Source organism: Furipterus horrens, unplaced genomic scaffold (assembly GCF_987537825.1).
Source record: "Furipterus horrens unplaced genomic scaffold, mFurHor1.1.pri manual_scaffold_12, whole genome shotgun sequence".
NCBI classification, from domain to species: domain Eukaryota; kingdom Metazoa; phylum Chordata; class Mammalia; order Chiroptera; family Furipteridae; genus Furipterus; species Furipterus horrens.
Window position 1 is genome coordinate 59,908,954 of NW_028327182.1, and position 22,396 is coordinate 59,931,349.

General features: G+C 36.9%; 1 protein-coding gene, 1 long non-coding RNA gene and 1 pseudogene across 3 annotated transcripts; all 3 read right to left on the reverse strand.

Annotated features, from left to right (window-relative positions):
* Nucleotides 1-1,260: 1,260 nt before the first annotated feature.
* On the reverse strand, nucleotides 1,261-10,268 carry LOC149996261 (uncharacterized). The gene is made up of 3 exons (XR_016507430.1): nucleotides 10,233-10,268; nucleotides 10,106-10,139; nucleotides 1,261-1,712 (listed from the first exon to the last, which is right to left on the reverse strand). It is a non-coding gene; the product is annotated as an uncharacterized LOC149996261 (long non-coding RNA).
* A 2,842-nt stretch (nucleotides 10,269-13,110) lies between these two features.
* TEX30 (testis expressed 30) lies at nucleotides 13,111-19,963 on the reverse strand. Of its 2 annotated transcripts, XR_016507411.1 has the most exons (7): nucleotides 19,865-19,963; nucleotides 16,695-16,766; nucleotides 15,988-16,218; nucleotides 15,188-15,239; nucleotides 14,468-14,673; nucleotides 13,535-13,786; nucleotides 13,111-13,157 (listed from the first exon to the last, which is right to left on the reverse strand). XR_016507411.1 is itself a non-coding variant. In XM_090258170.1 (6 exons), the coding sequence occupies exons 2-6, from the start codon at nucleotides 16,737-16,739 to the stop codon at nucleotides 13,613-13,615; spliced, it is 708 nt and encodes a 235-aa protein (XP_090114296.1). In that variant the 5' UTR covers nucleotides 16,740-16,766; nucleotides 19,865-19,963; the 3' UTR covers nucleotides 13,332-13,612. The 2 variants fall into 2 exon arrangements, 1 of the variants encoding a protein (XP_090114296.1); XM_090258170.1 differs by lacking the exon at nucleotides 13,111-13,157 and having other exon boundaries at nucleotides 13,332-13,786.
* A 1,212-nt stretch (nucleotides 19,964-21,175) lies between these two features.
* LOC149996263 (intraflagellar transport protein 22 homolog pseudogene) lies at nucleotides 21,176-21,522 on the reverse strand (annotated as a pseudogene).
* Between the last annotated feature and the right edge of the window lie 874 nt (nucleotides 21,523-22,396).

Consider the following 22,396-nt stretch of genomic DNA (forward strand, 5'->3'; position numbering starts at 1 on the left):
TTTCTAGATTGACTCATCTTTCCCACTCTTACTCACTGACACAGAGAAATGGCAAGTAGAATTTGGAAAGATAATCTAGTCACCAGGTGAATATTCTGTGCTTGCCACACATTATCTACAAGTATAATACATCCTGCCTTTCCCCACACTTTTCTTCTGCTTTGAGGTGGAGGGTTTAATCTTGTAAGTTCAATGTCCTAAGGGAGGGCATTGTGAAAGTCATGTTTATTTTCCTTCCCTTTGTTTAGGAGAAGAAAGTTAAAGCTTCTGCCTTAGACACGACTTTGTGTGTGTGTGTGTGTGTGTGTGTGTGTGTGTGTGTGTAAGTAGGGGATACAATAATTTTTTCTGCTTATTTTAAAAAAATTAGTTTCAAAATCTTATAAATAGGCTTTTACCATATAGATTTTGTTCTTGGTTTATGAACACATTATTATTTATCTTAAAAGAGAGAAGAATTTAAAAATCTCCATCCGGAGGGATTGGAAAGTATTTAAAAACATTGATCACCAAATACTTTAGTGACTCATATTCTTAATAGGCAATATATACAAATGAGAAAATAAAGGCAACTAAATCTTTGGATTTATGCCTAGAATCCCCATTTGATCTTTATATTTATAGATAGTTATAGTAATTGTTTAACATTTGGCTTTAAAGTTTACTTTAAGAAATACTTGTGTGCATGTGCATGTGTATTAAAAAATACCAACGTGTATTAGTATTAGCAACAAATACTAATTGCTATATAAATTATTACATCTTCACAATACCTCTTGATTTCTTGTAATGCAGATCTTCCTACCAGGTTCTTCTTCAAGGGTGGCTGTACTCTTCTTTGACTTTTAATTTTTATATAATTTTAGAATCAGCTTGAAAAATTCCACAAGAAAGATTACATAAACTTATTTACAATAGCCAAGTGCTAGAAACAGCCTAAGTGCCCATCAGTAAATGAGTGTATCAAAAAACTGTGGTACATTTACACAATGGAATACTGCACAGCAGAAAGAAAGAATTCCTATCCTTTCTGACAGCATGGATGGAACTGGAGAGTATTATGCTTAGTGAAATAAGTCAGGCAGTGAAAGACAAATACCATACTATGCACACACCCTAGGCTCAGTTGGAAGTTGCTCTATTCAGCAGAGGCTTCATAACCATGGTGGAACAAACTTTTACCCAGCACATTTTATTATGTCTAGGGGAAGGAAGGTGACTGCTCTCTCTAGTGGAGAAGAGTGATTAGGCCTTCCCTCATGCCTTTTATTGAGGAGGATACACATGAGAGATACAAGGTCAAGATTCATGAATCATCAATAGCTTGGAGGCGTTAGGATTACAGTTGACAGTAACAGATTACATGTACTAGTACAGAGGGTATAGTGACCAGTCTGTGTCAGGGTCTATCAAACATCTTGATGCCACACTGGCATTAGATGCAAGGTTTCATACATTCCTTGCTAGAGAATGTTTATGTTATATTATAGATAAAGAAAGCAGAGCAAGTTCTAAAGCATAATAAGCAATCTATAAATCTAATTCCCCTGGTCTTCGGTTATGTTTCACACACAGCCTTATGTTGAGACTTAAGACTTAAAGACAAGCGCAGCTGTAATGCCGGCGGCAGTCTTGCTCAGGCTTGGGCTACAATTCCCTAAACCACGAGGAGCAGTTGACCACACCATATGATCTCACCTATAAAGAAGAACCTAATGAAGAAAAACAAACAAATGAGCAAATTAGAACCAGTGACATGGAAATAAGAAACAAACTGACAGCGACCAGAGAGGAGGGGGAAGGGGGATAATTAAGGAAAGAAGGGCAAGGGTTTAATTAAGGAGCAAGTATATAGGACCCATGGACATAAACAACAGGGTGGAGATTTATTGTGTGGGGGGGGGCAAGGGAGAGCAATGGAGGAACAATTGGGACAATTGTAATTGAACAACAATAACACACACACACACAAAGATTACATATGACTACACATGATCTGTTGATCAATTTGGAGAAAATGACATCTTTAAAATGGCTTCCAACACACAAACCTGGTATGTCTCTTCATTTACTTAGGTTTTTTTTTTAAAAATATGCTTTATTGATTATGCTGTTACAGTTGTCCCAATTCTTTCCCTTTATTCCCTTCCACCCAATGAATCCCCTCCCTCCAGTTGTCCCCCCCCCCTTAGTCCATGACCATTGGTTGTGCATACAGTTCTTCTCAACATCTTCCTATCTACTCCACTCCCTCCTACTATGCTTAATTTCTGTACCATCTCCCTCACTTTCCCTTTTCCCTCCACACTGACCTCCCCCCAATATGTTTCCCATACCTATAATTCTTTTCTCATTCTCGTTACCTACTTAGTTTGCCTTTGTTTTGATTCCCCAGCTACTGTTGTTGGTTGTTGTGATACAGTTTTCATTTTAATGTTCATAGTTTTGATCCTCATTCTCCTAAACCAGTCCCTTTAACATTTCATATAATAGTGGTTTGGATCTGATGAACTCCTTCAGTTTTACTTTGTCCTGGAAGCACTTTCTGTGCCCTTCTATTCTGAATGACAGTTTCACTGGATAGAGTAATTGTGGTTGTAGGTTTTTGCTTTTCATTACTTTGGATATTTCTTGCCAGTCCCTTCTTGCCTGCAGTTTCTTCTGAGAAATCAGCTGATAGTCTTATTGGGACCCCTTTGTATGTGATTCTCTTCTCTCTTGCTTTTTATTTTTTTTTGATTTTTCAATTATAGTTGTCCCCTTTTCCCCTAATTTCTCTTGCTGCTTTTAAGATTCTCTCTTTATCCTTAATTTTTGACATTTTGATTGTAATGTGCCTTGGTGTGGTTCTCTCTGAGTCCAGTTTTTTTGGAACTCTCTGTGCTTCCTGGACCTGTAAGTCTATTTCCTTCTCCAAGTTAGGGAAGTTCAGCTTATTTTTTCACATAATTTTTCAATTTCTAGTTTTTCTTCTTCACCTTCTGGCAACCCTATGATTTGGATGTTGGCCCGTTTATAGCTGTCCATAGGTTTCTGAGCCTCTCCTCATTTTCCTCACTTTTCATTTCCTCTCTCTGCACTGGTTGACTATTTGTTCCTTCCCTATATTCCAATTTGTTGATTTGATCCCTGGTTTTCCTTCCCTCACCACTTGTTTCATATGTGTTTTTGTTCATTTCAGCAGGACTAGCCTTCATCCCTTCCCCATCTTGTTTAAGATCTGCTGTTAGGTCTGTAAGCTTTCTTATAACCAAAGCTCTGAACTGTGCCTCAGAAAGATTTCCAATCTGCTGATCTGTAAGATCAGATATTTGCTGTCTTGTCATCTGTGTGATTGGGATCTCTATCATGATCTGTGCCATTCTGACAGTTTTGTGTTTACCTTTGCTTCCTGGTCGGGGTTGTCACACCTCCTATGCTATAGGGGGCGGAGCCCTGTGCACTCGTCAGTACCGAGTGACCCTTCTCACCATGCTGTGGCATTTTGTGTGTGGGGGCGGGGGTCCAAGATGGATTCTTGCCGTTTACTCTCTGCTGAGAGACCAGGAGCTTCTTCCTCTGTCCCCACCCACTCCAGCCTTCACAGTCTGAGGCAATGGGGGTCTGCCTCTCCCGGCATTGGAATCACAAGCTGATAGGTTTGGTCTGCAGTCGGGGGTGCTTCCCAGGCACTTCTTGCCTCCCCTTAAGTATGGGTGTCTGTGCTTACTGCTGTCCCGCTGCTGTCACCACAGCTGCCACTGCCAGCAGAGCTTGACCTCTCTGCCCCAGCTTCGTCCCTCCTACCCATCCGGACAAGCACCACTTGTTTATAACTTCATACATTGGACTTCTATGTAGCTTTATTTTCTGGAACTTCTAGTTATTTCTGGTTTTGCAGTAGATGTATGCCTTCTTAGTTGTGGAGAGTGATGGAGCCTGTCAGTCTAGGCCTCCATCTTGGTCGGAAGTCGACTTAGGTTATTTTTAATTTGTCTAAGTAGTGCTATAAATTTTTGTAGTAATCTTGCATGTCTTTTGTTAGATTTGTTTCTAAGTATTTGATATTGCTTTCTTAAATTTTATTTTCCATTTGTAGTTAGAATTTCTAAATACATTTGAGCTTTATATATTGAAATGTTGGAGCTTTGCTAAACTTACATAATTCAATAATTCTATTGTAAATTACCTGCAGTTCCAAGGGTCAGCAAATCTACCACAGAGACTGTTTTTAGAGGACCTACAAGCTAATAATGGTTTGTGAATTTTTATAAATTATTGTAAAAAAAAATCCAAACAAGACAAAAAGTACAAAGAATATGGTCTGAATATAGCCTACGAAGCCTAAATCAGTTATTATCTGGCCCTTTAAAAAAAAGTTTGCTGACCGTGGTCTACATAAATAATCATGTTATCCATGAGTATTGTACTTTTATTTCTATCATTCTAAATTTGCATGTTTTATTACTTTGCTTTTTTACTTTTTAAAATTACTAAATTGGCTAAACTCTCCAGTATAATATGGAAGAGAAATAGTGGTAAGCTTTTTCTCCCTATCTCAAGGGAGAGGCTGTTAACATCTTATAATTACTTGTGAAGTTTGTTATATAAAGTTTTTGTTTTTATTTATCCATGATGGATTTTAGAGAGAGGGGAAGAGAGGGAAAACATTGTCCTTTCCTGTCATGTGCTCTTCTTAGGGTTGTAGGAAGACCATAGGGGAGGAAAGAAGACCTATGGCCTTCACATACCTCTATGGGAAAGCTACTGACATCTAACAATACCAACACAATATTTTTGAATGACAAAGGAGGCCCTAGCTTCTCTCATGGGGCTGGAAGGCTACTCTGAACTCAGTAGAGGAATAGATCATGGTGACTGGTAAGTGTTTGTCGACCAGTTTTGGGCAAGGGGAAGCAGCACTGATTTGTAGGGTTTGATGATTACCATGGAGTAAACATTCCCATCTTAGTTATATCAAACTACCAGTAAAATGTTACTGGTAAAAGATGTGCAGCAGCACACCATCATGGAGTATTTTTAACATCCAGAAGTAAGGGATGTCAATGGCCTGAAGAGCATAGCTAATCATCAAATGTATAGTACTAAAATAATTCATGGTGAGTTGTATTTATTACCTTGTTTTTTGTCATATACTTGTAACTTTACCTTTTATATAAACTATTTAATTGTAAATTTATATAACTTAAATTTCAATAATAGCTGTGTTTAATAACCAGCTCACAAAATTCCTAAAATTCAGGAGCTGGTACAGGCCAGTTGGGTACAAGGAGTTGGCACAGGGCTGTGCTCTTTTTCTCAAAGGCTTTCACCAATGGAATATCTATGAGGAGCAGACAGACCATCAGGTACTCATGCCTGCTCAGGTTTCTTTCCCCGACCCCACCCCCTCTATGACTCAGACATTCATTCATTCTTCCCTTCCTCCCACATATCATGAACCAGAGACTGTGAAGAATAGGAAGAAAGTCAATGGGCTGAGTTTGAATGGCTCATCATTTCACAGGTTAATAAGCTAATGTTTATACTTCCCAATCAACAGTGCAAAGAAACATGGATATATAAATATACTCTCATTAAGACCCTTTTATGGTCTAAAAAGATACAAAAGTATGTTTATTGCACATTATCTTCATTTATTGCACCTGTGCTAGCCTGGTAGTTTTAGAGAAGACCATATTTTAGAGACAGGTAGAGTTGCACTTTTATGTAAACAATTTAGTCAAAATAACATTTTAGTTTAGTAGAGTTGGAAAATAATTGTACCATGTCAAATGACTGTAAATGTTATAAAGGCTATATCTTGGCTTTTATGACATTATTTAAGTCCCTGTCCAGACAGGCAGTCCTAATGGTTACATATCCTGATGAGAAAAATACACTTTCCTTTACAAGGATCCAGTATATGACAGAGCTGCCAGGAATACATTCTGGTGAAAAGCAGAAATTAATCTATATTTCATTTCTCTTTAAAAGTTCTCTTTACAAAAATATTCTGTCTTAGCTCTGACCAATGTAGCTCAGGTGGTTGGAGCATCATCCCATAGACCAAAGGTTCACAGATGTCATTCCAGGTCAGGGCACATGCCAAGGTTGTGGGTTCAGTCCCTGGTTGGGGTGTGAACGAGAGGCGACCGATCAATGTTTCTCTCCCTCTCTCTCTAAAATCAATGAGCATGTCCTTGGGTGAGGATAAAAAATTTTAAAAACATATACAACCTTAGATTTATACACATGATAAAACAAATTTGTGAATTTTGATAGGTAAATAATGAAAAATAGGGGTTACTTGTAATGCTATGCTTATAAAGACATTTTTTTATTTAGCTTCATTATATGAACAATCTAGATGGATGTTAACTGAACTTATTACAGTGATCATTTTGCAACATATCCAAATATTGAATCATTTTGTCATACACCTGAAACTATTACAATGTTACATGTCAGTTATATCTCAATAAAAGTAATTTCAAAACCTAGATTTAAAAGGAGATGGAAATTTTTTTTTTAAAGAAAATGGAAATTAACGCGTTAGCTGGAAAATGCCATCACTAGGAAAACAACTGAGGTGTTGAAGAAATGAAGGTCAATGGGTGCCATCTTTCTGGAGTCTCCTACTCTGCCTCAAACCAGTCATCTGGGGAGATAGTCCTTCCTTCAGGTGCTGAAGATGCTGCTGCTCAGAGCTTAGGCACCTGTCTAGAACTAGAGATGGCTGAAAAGGGCTCTAAAAAGTGCAGCTTATTGTCTTAGCATCTGCTGAGCTGAAAAGAACACCTGCTTTTTAGCTTAGGTCCCTGGGCAAGTAAAGCTGAAGGAGCTGCCATCCTGGTTGTGCAGTGGAGGGGACACCATTAAACATGACTAAACCTATTCTGTGGATGATGAAAGGCAAAAACAGAGCAATTGGAGCTGGGGGACAGCTATTATGTTACCCAAGTCTAAAATGTATTTCTGATAAATTTGGGAACTGAATCTTAAGAAAATCTGGCCTAGCAATATAATGTTTGGAAGTACCTTGTGGATTGAAATGATATCATGCCAGGATTTGCAGCAAACATAGGGTTGCTCCCTTTTCATATGAGGCTTTATTGCAAGATAGTAGAAAGTACTCCTTGTAAGAATCCTCAAAATAATTTTGAATTGTTAAGTTTAAATATACCTTTGCCTTATGAGGCAGAAATTTCTATACCTAAAAGGATTAGCATTTTATGAACAAAAGCCAGCCAGTGGAAGTCCACAAGTTTAGGGTAGCATTACCCACCAATACTCAGACACATTAACTTTGTTAGAATTTCTTCTCTCAATCTTGCTCTCTTTTGCTCTTTCAATGTCTCTTAAATTTTCTCTCACACACGTTATCCTTGCAACATGATATAGAAACATCCTTAAAAGATCCAGAAAACCACTCCAACAGAGCAGAGACTGCCCTCAATGGTATTTAGTCGCTGTGATAGTTTGAAATATGAACTTATATTTCACTTTTTTAAGAAGTGGGGGTTGGGTGGTTGGGGGTTTTATGGACTTGCAAACTTTGTGCTTATTAGCCAAAGTCCTGTGGCTGAAGGAAGGGATGTGCATGCAGCAAACTGGATCCTGATTTTAGCACCACTCAGAAATAACATAAGACTCTCTACCAAGAGAAAGGGAAAACTTTTGCATGGAAGACATGAAAACAGTCTCTATATAAGACGGATGTAGTCAAAGCCTTACTGTGACACATGGGGTATACAGCTGCGGCAGCAGCGAGTAAGAAATCAGAAAAATTATTCAAAAACCAAGCCATTGTAAGTTATTTAATATAAATAGGGGCAGTTAAAAGAGAAAGAGGAACATTTGCTCATTTTGGAAGCCTGAAAATCCTTAAAATGGAATATAAGGCATGGAATTTAAAGTCTTAGGCAAATAGGAAATAATCATTCATTTGTGAGGGACTGTATTTCACCACTGAGCCAAATGAATGGTGATTTAGCCTGAGTCTATATAAGACATTATTTTTATTTTTATTTTTATCAAACATTGGTACTTTTTTCTCTGCTGTCACTTTTTTTTCTTTATGTTTGTTTCTTTTAACTCCAGATCTTTGTGTGGATATGCTGTGGTCTTATGACTCTTAGGTCTTTTTTCCAACTCCTTTAAATGAAGGGAGGTGGCTTGGAATCTTTTTCAAATCTATCATTCTAAAGCTTTTATTATTCCCAAAGAGGTTCAGTTCTATGATTGTGTCCTGTATTTCTGTAACGTAACTTCCATCAGATGTCATCATCTCTATAAGAAATAGTAAAAGATGGTCATCATTACAACTTTTAAAATAATTTTTAAAACCTGATTGCAATGTATATGAATATATGTATGCACATTTACACACACACACATTCACCCTACAAGCTTTAAAAATGAAGAAAAGGACAAAGAAGAAATTTTAAAAAATCTTTAATCCCACTATCTGGAGAAGTAAGCCTGATTAGCATTTTCTAGTATCAATTTTTAGGCTTTTTTTGGTTTGTTTTCTTTTGTTTCTTTATTCTTTTTCAAGTGAGAGGGGAAGGGAGGGGGGAGAAGGAAGGACGGAGTGGGGAGAGAGAGAGAGGGAGAGAAAGAAACATCACTGTGAGAGAGAAACATTGGTCAGTTTCCTCCTGCATGTGTACTGACCGGGGATCGAACCTGCAGCCTAGGCATGTGCCCTGATTGGAATCAAACCGGAGGCCTTTCAGTTATGGGATGACGCTCCAACCAACTGAGCCACACTGGTCAGGGCTAGGCCCTTTTTAATATAAACTTAATAAAAAGCTATTTTTCTGAAAATGAAACTGGATAGAAACATGTACCTCTTTGAACTAGAGCGGCATACCCTATCAATAGAGTTTCTTTGTAATACTATATTAAAAAACCATCTTCTATGTATCTGCTTTAAGAAACAAATCAGAACTCCAGTGCCTGGAGCTGGATTAGTTAGGTTCGAAGTTCCTAAATATTGGACTGTGATGGGCCACATCAAAATTACCTGGAAGCTTTAAAATGCACAGACTCTAGGCTCCTAGAAATTCCTGTTCAAAGGTCTAAGAAAGAGCTTAGAAGTTTGGACGTGCATTCTGACAACTGTGTAGTTGATGTCAATCTATAGGGCAGGGACAGAGGAGCTGTGTTCAAATAGTTGAGGTGCCATCCATGGAGGGCATGCTGATGAAGTAAGTTCCCAGGAAGCAGAATTGGGCTCAATAGGAAAGAACTTTCTAACAAGCAGAGCAATGGAACAGTCAATCTTAGGGAGCCTAGCTTAATGGAAAGTGGGCCATATTTTGAAGTCAGAGGATAAAAGATTGGATCAAAGCTTTATCCAAGGTCAATAAATAAGCTATGTATGTGTCATTTTCTCTTTCTCCATCAGTGCTGGCTTAATTGTTTCCTAAATGTTCTCATAATATTTCTTTCACTGTGTTACCATATTGCAGGGCAGTCATCTTTTGTGTATGTCTCCTCCACAGGAACATAAGCTCTTTGAGAGCAGAGACTATCTTATTGTTGGTATCCCAGTACCAAACACAATATCCATTGTATATCTCATGATTGTTGAATGTATTTTGATGAAAACAATGAAATTGTTGATTGCAGCAAGAGTAGCAGTCAGTATTTAATCCCTAGCACTGACATTCTGATGATGCTGATGAATTCTGATTGTATAAATTCCTTTCATGTCACTCCTGCAGCACCTAGCTCAAGGTTTGATAGGTTCATAATAGTGCTAAACAAGTCTTTTCTCAACTGAATTACTAAAACTGGTTGTTACTACCTCTTTGTGCATATTAGAGAGGTTGGTGTAGGAGAAGCAAGTCACTTAGCCTCTTTAAGTATTATTTTCCTTATTTGTAAAAACAGCAAAAACTACCTATCTGGAAGGATAATGTCAATAATATATTAAAAGCCATTAACACAGCTTAGAACAAAGCAACCATTTAAAGTCAGTATTAGATGGAATTATGATGATCAACTGTAGCCCTCTATACATATGAAAAAACCTTTTCTAGAATTCAGATGTAAATTCAATTTTGAATAAAACAAAACCAACCTGTTTCATTTAATTTCAAAATATAATACTTACCTTTCTTCTGAAGATGAATGAATTGACCAATAATCTAGAGATAAGTGGAAATAAAAAAAGAGCACCAATGGGAAAACTAAGACCAAACAAGTTTTATATATATTAAAATATGAAATTATATATTTACCAAATTTCATGATTTTCAGGCAACTGTCTTCTTTCTATTTCAAAGGAGACAATAAAATGTTAGAGGAGTAATCCTAATATCAAAGTTTCACAATTTTATGTTATTCTTATGTGTGATTTTGAAAAACAGGAAAGAAGAAACAAACCATTTTTCTTACCTTCTGGGCATCTGAACTACCCTTTTCTGGAAGTGCTAGATTTTTCTGAAACCTTGTACAAATCTTTACGAGCACGATCACAAAAATAAATCCTAGGACAATTAAAATAAAGACAATTGGCATCCAATCATTTTGAAAAGTCCAGGACTCTAGAACATCCCATAAGTTCAAAAATATATTATATTTTTGATGAGTCCACTCATCAAAGCCTTTTAAAATAAATAAATTTGCTTTGACATTTTTATTTGTAAAATAGGTTGATATCTTACTCAGAAGACCTCATTTCAAAACCACATGAACTACTCTGCCAAAAAAAAATTTCCAGTGCTGCTCAGTGTCTTATCAAGGGCAGCAGTGATTAAATAAATTGAGGTACATGTCATAGTGGATATTTAACTGTGCTCATAGCAACTTCCTTTAGTAATAATGAAAATTCATTTGTGAGATGTGTGGTGCTACACATAGCTTTTTTACTTAAATATTTATAAATAATTCTCTATACATTTCTCAAAAAGAAACACAATTCTGTAGAGTCCCTTAGCATAGCTGGGTTATCCTTGCCTTGTAATTCAAATGTAGAACAAATTTGACTAGACATAACCATTTTCTACTATCAGCAGGAATATTATATTTTATGCCTCTTTATGATCAGGAAAATATAGGGTTGCCAGATTTAGAAACAAAAGATAAAACAAAACTAGATGTCTCAGTTTAATTTAAATTTCAAATAAATGCCAAATAATTTTTTAGTATATGTCCCATCATTACTATGTAGGACATGATAACTTGTCTCTTATGGGTCTGTGGATTTTTTTCCTAAACCTTAAAATATAACACCTAATTTTATATTTATTTTTGCTAGATGGGTCTATTGAAATGTCTTTCAACAGTTTCCTGTTACGCTGAAAACCAAAGTCAGATTTTACCATGGTCTCCTGGTGAATCCTGTTCATCCTGTCTGGTGATTCCAAGGAGTAGCTACCGGTAATGCTTCCTGATGTCAGAAATAGAGTGAGGCAGAGCCAGATTTAATTCCTGCTCACTTTCCCTCAATTTAGTTGCAAATAAAGTAGATAAAATCTGGACTATTAACGAAAATGTTAACACTACCTTGGATTTAGAATACTTTCCCTTTGAAGATGTAATTAATACTTCATCTTCACTTATTCAAGGTGGGCTGAGAAAATAAATACTGTATTACTCTTTAAACCAGAGTTAACTGTTTAGGCCTCTTTGGTCACCTAAGTTGAACTGAGTGCAAGGAAGATTTATGGGATTCTTATTTTCCCTAATGAAGACAATAAGATCAAAGGCACATTCTAAGCATTAGAGTTTACAGTCTTCCACACTGCTGGACCAGGTAGTTAGTATATTTATTTAGGTTTATGATCTTGGAGTTTGTCTTTGCAAAGAATAGCCTTCCAGAATGCATAGTAGGCATTCACTACTTCTAGAAAATACTTCAGCAATACCTCTGGATTTTTCCAGGGTAAAGTATACCCTCCTCTGACTCCCCACCTACATACACAGTCAGGGTGATTTTATTCTTCTCAGTTTTTTTTCCTCTATAAAATATAATGCAGCTGGCAAAACACTCAATTTCTTTTTCCTTAATGGCACGCATTCTCTAATTCATTTACTGTTAACCACCTTAAAGGGGATTCAATGTTTTAACAATTTACTCTAGTTCCTTAGGTTTTTCATAGCTTTATGGAACTTAATCTCTAGTATACCACTGAATCGCTCTTATAAGACCTGAAAAGCAGTGTCTGGGTAACACTTATGCTGATGGTTAAGTTTGCAGAGGTAAAGAGCATCCCCTTCTAGGGCTTTGTCATTTATGCTTGTTACTTGTGTACTTGCCTACTAATTAAAGTATAATTACCTAGTTTTCAGCACAAATGAAACATTTCTGTTCTTTGCACTAGAAACCTCTTATTTCAATCTCAAGCGAGCAGTATTAGCTAAGCTAAATTTATTTTTAAAAATCACAGACAAGAATAATGAACACCAGAGAAATCCTATCACTAACAGTAATACACGCTACAGAAAAACTAAAAAAAAAAAATTAAAGTTTTAAAAAATCTATATCTACCAATGTCACAGTCTTTGAGCTATCTGGACTTTGTGAACTAGGTTTTTATTCTTTATTTACCAAGAAAAATGTCCCAATAATAGGTGTATAAATAGTAATATAAAACCAGGATTGCTCATAATGGCTAGAAATTCTCCTTCTGTAAATATCTTAGTTCAATACAACGAATACTGATTGAATAATGAAAGCATAAGGCACTGAATAAATAATTAAAAAGTGTTTATGGATATAAAGATGAGTAAAAACTACTCCCTGACTTGAAGGAGTATGTAATTTAAGTGGTATGGAGCAAATATGTCAATAACTTACTGAGAAGGCAAAGAACAATTAACAACAAAGAGCAAGATATAATGCGGGTTCCAAGAAAATATTATATATTTGGTTGGGGTAATTGAAAGAAAGTTATAAAGAGGGAAAGAGAATGAGTTAGATTTTGGTAATAGGCAAAAACTAAACAAGAAAGTTTCAGGAAGAGAAGACAGACTTTGGGTAGTTCTGAAACTTTGTGTAGTCCATGTTACCTGGAGTACTATGTACAGGTTCAGAGTATGTGGGAAATAAGGCTAAAATGTTGATAGGGCCTGTTGTAAACAGCCTGAACTAAGGACTTTAACCTTAATAGTCACCTTTGGAGATCTCCCAAGTTTTGGAGTTGGAGGTCTCAATTGGTTTACTGAAGCAAGGAGACAATAAAATAGAAAAATCAATTAGGCTACTACAATTATACAGATGAGAATTGTTGCGGGCCTGAATTAGTGACTAAGTTACTATAGTAAATGTTGTTGCCTTTTTAAAGATGAGACTCCTCTGCAAAATTATTCTGAATTGCACAGAAATAAGACAAAAGTTTCATTTTAACAAAATTCAAAACTTTAATTTTTTTCAAACTTAACTGTATTAATAAAAATAAATTATTTAGACCAGCTTCAATATCTGTGCATCATCGTCACAGAACTATGCTTTCAAAAGACATTTTGTAAAAGACATCAATTTCACAATTAAAACATGTTTTAAAAAAAGGGTAGTATTAAACATTAGTTGAAAGTATACCTCATAATGCTGAGTTATGTTCTTTATCAAATTAACCGTATTTGTACTCAAAATAACATGGCTTTCAACTAAAGACAATTACTTCTTGTCCATTTCAGTGATTTCCTGGATCCAAAACAAAATTTGTGTATTTATTTCTTTGAAAACGTCATTTGTTGACCGTCCTTTCACTGCCATGGAATGGTTTGCCTTCTCAATCCAGTGGATTTTATTAGGAGCTTGCATTTTCTGTGAGACTTTCTCCAACAAGTTCTAAAGGAAAGAAGAAGAGGATACTAGACTAATGCTCAATTTGTGTCTAATAAAAACTCTCTCCCACCCCACTTATAGTAGTATCCATTCACTAAATATTCATGAAATACCTATTCTATAAATAATTGTTGAGGCAATGGAATGTGCAAGAAAATGTCTACTGAAGTGGCAGGCAGCTCCCATCTCTCAGAAACAGCAATACTACAGAACAGTCAAGAATTTATTATTGAGGATATAAATTAAGTAAATTGGACAAAATAATTCTTCTAAAAAGGTTTTTCCAAGGAAATTATATGCTCTAGGAAATAAACTAATTTTTACTAATATATACTAGTTACTATTTTGAGTCAATTTTATTAAAAAATTGAAGAATCTGCTTGAATGTTGAAATGATAAACCAACTGTACAGTCTAGTTATCCCCAAATCACAAGATTCAGAGTAATCTTTCATTTCCCAAGTAAAAGTTAATCCATTCACCAACTCTCTTTCCAGGGAGATGAATTTTGTCATTATGCTTATTTTAGGTTCTCCAAAACAACAGGGGAACTAAGGCACAAAACTAGCATTAATTAGTTAAATCAGCACCTCTTTAAAGAGACTAAATGCCACAGGTAGTATATTGTTTCCAAAATATTTCTGTCTTTCTCTCTCATTCACACAGATATCAAGTTGTAATTCACCTTTGCACACATTTCATCTGCTGAGCCTGACACAAATAGTACAGGTTCTTTAATACGAAAGAGATTTTCATCTCTAAGTTTATGCTGCTGCTTTGGATGGTGCAGTGGATAAGAAATACAAATGAGACCACGAACAAAATCATCAGCATCATCTGGCTCAATATGACACATTACAGAAGCAGCTGCTCTTGAACCCATTGAACGACCTAAAATCAATTAAAATTAAGTTAAGTTTGATGTATAAACATTCACACATAAAGCAGGAGATATGTGGCAAATTATATTTCATTTACTGTTTATCCAAAAATTTGTATATCAACAAATTAACTCCAAAAGGTGGCAATTAACAAGTTGCAATACCTAAAATGGACATCTATATAGCCTGTGAAGAGCTAAAAACTAATCTTAAATCAAATTTTTTCTTAAAAAGGGACTTATTTTTATGAAGGATTGTGAGGACAATCCGCATGAAGGAGTCATTTGCGAGAAGGTGAACCAGATACATAAATAAAAGGAAAAATCTTTGGGTTATAATACACATATATGAGGTTTAAATTTGCTTTAAATATATACTTTGATGTTACACAAGAAAGTGACTTACCAAAACAAAAAAAAAATCCTTAACTTAGCTTCCTGTCATCTGTTTTAATTCTTGATTACTTATTCCTATATTATTAGTAGCAGATTTAAAAACAAGTATTCACAACTATTGCAACTTACCTCCAAGGAAAACACCAGCAAGTTTGTATTCTCCTGAGGTCTTGAGGTAATTCTTAAAAAAAAAAAAAAAATCAAAATTAATTCTTCTCCTATAAATTATTCCACTAGAAAACCAACATATATTTCTCATTATTACTGAAATGTATAAAAATCTTTGTAAAGACAACCACAAAATCTTAAGAGATCCTTCTGGAAAGAGGTAACCAGTTCTTTGCTCTTCTGGTGAGGCCTTCACTTTTAAATCATATGTTGAGTAATACAGGCAAATATGTAAGCAAAAAAATACTTCAACAGTCTAAAAAAAAAATTCAAGTATTAAAATATTTTTAAAGATCAAATTATGTAAAAAAAAAGCCAGTAAAAGCTTCCAACTAATAAAAAAAATGATAATAATACTATCATGTAATTTAAAGCTCTGAAAATCTTAGAAAGCTTAAAGTAATTTGGATTAAAAGAAATTTCAGTTTACTTTATCCAGGAACTTTACAGTTTCTAAATGACACACACAGAAAACTATGCTATAGTGGTACACTCATAGTATAGTAGACAAAATATCCAGATCTATATTCTAAAGTTATATAATCCAGTAAGAAAATTATATCATAAGTAGCTTCCTTGGCAGTATCATGGAGGACCATTTATGATGTGACCATTCATCTCCATGGAAAGTAATATACTGCTGCAATTCTAAGAACAGTCATTAAAATATATTTAAATTAAATCAAATGACTAACAAAATTTATTAATAATTTTAAAAGAGAATTCTGTTGTAAGTAAATAATATAAAGAAATTTTCTTACCAAGACTGATTTATATGCTTTAATTCTATGTACAATATTAAGGCCTTTACAGGTAAACCTCAGGCAAAAAAACCCATGAGATGCAAGGTGGGATGACAGCAACATCAAATGAGGAAGATTCATATCTCCTGATGCTCCATGTGTAAGAATTATTCCATATGTTAAGCTCTTGCTAGGTACCAAACAAACAGCATCTAGTAATTTATTTCCAAAGGGTATTTTTAATTTAACCTGGAATTCAAAAGAATAAAGGGATCAAAAATTACTTCCTTGCCTATTCAGACAACTGAATAACTATGTTCATTCTGCAAGACCCACAACTCAAGTAACATCCTCCAAATGAAAAGGAATTATATTAACAATAGCTACTAGTTAAGAAGTACTTTTGTGTTGGGTACTATTAAGGTTTTTATATATATTAACTCATTTAACCTTCTTAATAATACTATGAGGCAAATACTATTATTATTTCCATTTTAAAGATGAGGAAACTGAGGCACAAATAGATTAAGTAACATGCCCAAGATTATTTAGCCACTAAGTAAATTCAAACTTAGGCAGTCTGCTCTAAAGTCCTTATTGTTAACCACTAATGCTATAGTGTCTCTTACAGCACAAGCTGAAAATAAGAAAAGTACTCTAATGCAATATGACTTTTTTAAAAAAAGGAACCCTGAGGATGCATAACATATGAAAATACATATTACCTCTGTAGGACTCATTTTCACTGTTGAATAACAAACAAAGTGCATTACATCTGAGAAGCAAAGGACATCTCCCTGAAAAGAAGATTCTGTTGTGAAAGTTGGACTGGCAGACATGGATAGGATACAAGAACTATGGACATATTCAGTAGCTGAAATAAACACATTTAGAACTACTTCTGTAAGAATTGATATCTTTACATGCGTTATTTATTTTCAAGGTTCCAGAGCCAGGTGTGGGGCTGGCAAATGTTATATAATATAAACCCAATGATACCTTAACAAGAAAGCCTTAAGAAAATTCATATCAAAATATGATGCTGTATATTGACATTTACATATTCTAAGCATATTTATTCTCAACTATCTTTAACTTAATTTCACAGCATCTTTCTATTAACCTATTTCCTTCCTAATTATCTTTCTCAACTCTTCCTTTCACCACACAACAGAAGTTTATATACACACCCTTTGTTATGTGACTTTGCAGAGCCTCCCAACAGGAAGTGTATCTCCACCCTATTGACTTTGGGTTTGGCTATCGGACTTCCTTTAAATAATGGAATATATAGAAACGTTTCAATGTGCCACTTATGAGCACAGGAAGAGCAAATTTCCAGAAACTCTCTTAATTCTTACCCTTAGCCATAAGAAAGGCATGCTCCAGGGTTTTGTTTTGTTTTTTTTTTTCAGCCTGGCCCCAGAATGAAGACACACAGACCAGATCTGAACTCAAAACTAAAGCCTGGAGTGAAACCTAGTCCACCAAAAATCTAAACTACTGGATAACCATGGAATGTTGACCTGAAGAACGAAGAGCATGAAATGTTGTAAGCCACTGAGATTTTGTGGTTGTTATGCAGCAATCCTTTCTACTGTAAGAGATCTTATATTATTCAGGATATTAACAATATTAGGAACTCAATTATTCATCTATTTCCCCATATAACATTTATTTTTTAACTCACTAAATAGATAATATGGTTCAAAGCTCAAAAGATAATAAAAAATATAGTGAAAAGTCTCCCTCATGCCACTGTTGTCTTGCCACCCAGATTTTCTCTCCAAAGGCACCAATTTTACCCATTTCTTACATATCTTTCCAGCTACTTTATATGTACACACACTCTTACTTTTTCTTTATAAATTGGTGATACCTTTCTTTGACGCCCCCCCCCAACACACACACACATAACATATATCTTGGTGATTACTCTTTTCTTTATATAATGAGAAACTTTGTTTTTTTATGCCTGCAAAACATCCCAAGGAAGGGCTGAACACAATTTATTTCACCAAGCATCTATTAATAAACATTGGGACTGTTTCCAATCTTTTACTAAAACAGTATTGCAATGAATGGCATTGTACTTACATTTTCACATGTGTGTAGACATATCTATACATTCCTGGGAGAGGAACTGCTCTCTCAAAGGGTATACTCATTTGGGATTAATTTTTTAAAGAATACATTTCACTTTTGAATGGGTAATATATGCACATGGTATGAAATTTTAAAAGAACAAAAATGTATAAAATTTCTTCACATTCTTTCCCCTCAGCCACCAAGGTCCTTTCCCTTCCCACAAACAACCACTGTGATCAGCTTATTATGTATTTTCTCTTTTAGGGCTGTGTGCATGTATGTGTGCACGTGTGTAGAAAAATTCTCTTAGCTGAGCCTGTAGGGTATTAGTCTGACCGCAGAAGTTCTGGGATTTGAGTGGGAAAAGGATGGAGGACTTCAGGGTCCCTGTTTTCATAAATGTAGCCCCATAATTAACTGTGCCTGGGGTCCTCTGTTTCTCATTCTCAAGGGAATAGCCTACAGACTTGTAACTGGAGAAAGGCATGAAATGGGGATGGAGATCTAGGTATCTAGCTACTTCTCAAACAGATTGCACGCAAGTCATCTTTCATTAAGCTCCCCACATCCATCCTCTGCACAATTACCTTCCTTGCAAGTTCCCAAGGTGTCCAGTACTGCCAGTTTCTGTGGGTTTGGTAGATTCTGTGGTTTATATAGAATTGTCTCACAGTATTATTCCCTGCTGCTGGTTTAGAATTAAGCTAAAATTTGCTAAAACAGTTACTTTCTAGTGCCCAGTATATTGCTTTTGTTTCCTTTCCCATTTCCTCTATCCTTGTGGGTTTGTCTTTTAAAAACTCCCCTTTACTGTAGCTCTGGTAAGATTTCAGGAGTGAGTAAAATTAGATACATGTATTCAACCTATTAGCTTAACCCAGAAAGCTCTATAATCCCTCAACAACTTGGGCTTTTGTTTGTTTTTAGGAAAACGCTACTCCCTTCCAGTAGACAATCTATTCTTCACAATTGGAGTACAAGTTATGTACTTAAGAAACACTGAAATTGTTCCAGGATATAATCTCACTACAACCTGGTCTAGCTACTCTCGGTTATAATCTCTGGTTTTGGATTCCCATAGGGCAGGGTGTGAAACCTGGCTCAGCTGCAAGTGGAGAAAACACCACCTTCAAAGGGATGCTTCGACGACCGTTGATAATCTCTGTACCGTTATTAAGTAGTGTCTCCACATCGTCAGCATTCAAGAGTGATTTTTATAACTACTAGTACTCAAAATGAAATAAGCGATCGCATCTTTTGCAGAAAGGTCAAAAATGCCACAACCACTGTAACTTTCAATTGGAAAAATGTGCATTTTCTATTAAGTCGACAGCAGTATGCTGGAAGTCATGGAGAAAAAAAAAAAGGTCAGGAGTTCAAGTCTTCCAGGGGGAAAGGGGTCGATAACCTGGCCGGGTCCACAATGAACGCCAAGCCATACAAGAGTAGACGCTCAATGTTGGGTCTCAGGAGTTTGCGTTTCAAATGCTGCGCGGTGGCTGTTCCGAATCCCGGGAGACACTTCAAAGCTCGGAGGTTTGCTTCAAGCTAGCCGCCGGCGACTAGCTCTTGTGACGGGGGCTGGACCTGTTCGGCTCTGCCCACCCGCAGCGTTCCCACATTCCGGCCTCCTAATCCGCAAGGCAAATGAAGCCCCAGCGGCCAGTGCCTAACGACCAAAAAGGGCTCCTATGAAGCCACAGCCGGAGGCCTAAGTGCTTCAGACGGAGCCGCCAAGCACTCTAGCACTCCCCTGAAAGATCGTTACCCACTTAGTAGAACCAACCGCGGCCACCGCCGCACTTACCGGGAAAGGAAAAGTAACCAGTAGCACCTAACCAGCCTTATTCACTTCAGAGAGCAGACTACCACGCTAGAAGGAACCACCTCGCAGCAACTCCCATAGTGTTCCCTTACTGCGCAAGCGCGTGCAGGCCCCCCGCCTAAACGCAAGGCATGGAACGCGGGGCATGCTGGGGGCTGGAGTTTTCCCGCCGCTGTCAGCAGCTGAAGGGTCACGTGTTTCTGTGGACACGCGGGTAGTTGGCAAGCAATCAACATCCTGTCACTGTTTAAATGCCAACTTGTTCCACTCTAGGACCTTCCCCATCCCAGCTACTCCATAATGACAGTTAGGCAGGTCAAAAAAGCGTGGGGTCAGCTCTGATTCTATCTCATTCCCCACAATTAGTTGATCCTATTGGCTCTACAATTACACATACGATCCAGCTAATTTTCATATTTCTACAATACTGGTCTGAGCCCCACCATCATTCTAGTCTCCTTCAGCTGGAAGCACTGGGTCCTCCTTGCTGTCCTCACGCTCACCTAAACCCACCAGACATGCCACTACTACAGGTTTTTTTTTACTGGCTGTTTCCTCTTTTCGGAGTGTTCCCACTGGCTAATTCCGTGTATCCTCACTTAACACGTCATTTTCTCCGTCAGCCTTCCCTAATCACCTCACAATTTCCATCCTTCTAACTGGTCGCCTAAAATACTATGAAGTATCTGCCTTCTTACGGAACTGTAAACTCCCCATGAAGGCAGGGTGTTTTGTTCTTACTGTTTTACCTTGACTCGCCTATATATGGACTAATGCCTGGCAAATCAAAATTTCCTGAATAAATGACTCTTCCCCAAGACCAGTGTAATTGGTAACTTCTCTCTTTTCTGCCCCCAGAACATGTAAGGAAATAAAATCCAGAAAACCACTTATTTATCTCGTGTTTTCCTGAACTATAATTCTTTTCTAACATTTCTTGACTCATAATTTTATAGCTATGATTTTTTGGAATTAATTAAATATGTATTAGAGACTGAACTAACCTGAAAACCTTTAAATTGCAAGAGCTGGAGATACAGTGGATTCTCATTATTTATGTTCATTATATTCTACACTATAAAGTCACAACAATCATTGGATTAGTAAATACCAAAGCATTGCTCCAGGGGAAATAAAGTGTTAGTTTAAAACAGAGAACAGATGGAATGATTCAATTCCTTGGGTAATGGGTACCTTCAAGCAAATGAGGAAAATTTCTTCTAGAGCAACAGGGAATAGGAAATATCAGTGGCTTGGTAAGATTTCAGATCTGTATTGGGAAAGAAGTTGGCCTCATATGGGATGTGTAAGATTGCAAGTGAAGGCTAGCCAAGTAATAATTGACATCTTTTCCCAGTTGGTCTCTCCTCTCAGATCATGAGTTGATTATACTTTTTAAAATACTTTATGAATTTCATCTGGATCACCTCAGGGTCATCCTCAAGATTCAAGTGTACCAGCTTCAGCTTGTTCAAGGGTGGTGACAAAGGTAAGTTTCCTTTATCACTTCCAGAGCCTGGTTTGTGGTGTGCAATTAACAGACATCGAGTATCCAGTATGAACTGCTGCTGAATGAAGCAGGATTACCATATCTCAATTTCTCTGAGGTGGCTTGGCATGACAGCACTGGAGAGGATCATGAATTTGTGAGTCTTTTATCAGGGCTCGCCAGCAAGACTCAAACTTTGGATTGCCACCACAATTCCATATTTCAAATCCATACCCTGTGCCTTTGCAGTTTCTGGTAATGTGTGGGTTCCCAAATTCCAGGATCCTCACTCCTTAGATTAGGTTGCATTTAGCAATGTCAAAAATTCTGTCAGAAGTTGGCCAAAATGGTTTTTCCACCCTCACAGGGCCCCATGAAGAGGATCTTGGCTTTTATTACCCTCATTCACAGCCTGCAGGCCCCCTGGAGACCATTCCAGCATTGTCTGAGCTAGCTATGCTTTTAAAAACAACTTTATTGGACTTCAGCCCAAGATGGAGGCCTAGACAGACACGCTGAGTCTCCCTTCACAAATGGAAGTAATACAACTACCTCAAAACTAGAGACAACCAGAAGTTAAAGAAAATTGAGCTGCATGGAAGTCCAACAAACAAAGATATAAAGAAGAAATATTCATCCAGACAGGTAGGAGGGGCGGAGCCAGGGCGGAAAGGACGCGGTGTGGTGGAAGCTGCAGTGGCAGCAGCAGCAGGTCGGCAGAAAACTCAAACATTTAAAAAAGTCGAGAGGGACACCTGGGTAATGTAAGAATGGTGTCGCTCAGATAACCATGAGGAGGCAGCAAACAGAGAAAAGAAGTTTATCTGAGGGTATTAGCAAGTGGGGAGGAAGCCGTGCTGCGAATGGTCCTACTCTGGGGTCCTAGGGAAGGAGGGGCTGTTTTATAGGGGGAAGAAAAAAGAAACTACTGAATTCAGTCGTTATCTCACAGCTGTGAGTCTAGGGCTCATCGAGGCCAAATGGAGCTCGGGTTGATGTATCCCACTATCATGGGAAACACCCAG

What these genes read in the sequence shown, in the direction of transcription:
- TEX30 (XM_090258170.1), bottom strand. Translation starts at nt 16,739, where the DNA reads ATGCACTTTGTTTGTTATTCAACAGTGAAAATGAGTCCTACAGAG. An exon ending in AAGCATATAAATCAGTCTTG is followed by an intron (nt 15,240 to 15,987) that starts GTAAGAAAATTT and finishes TTTTTTTTTAAG; the next exon opens with AATTACCTCAAGACCTCAGG. An exon ending in TGCTGGTGTTTTCCTTGGAG is followed by an intron (nt 14,674 to 15,187) that starts GTAAGTTGCAAT and finishes AATTGATTTTAG; the next exon opens with GTCGTTCAATGGGTTCAAGA.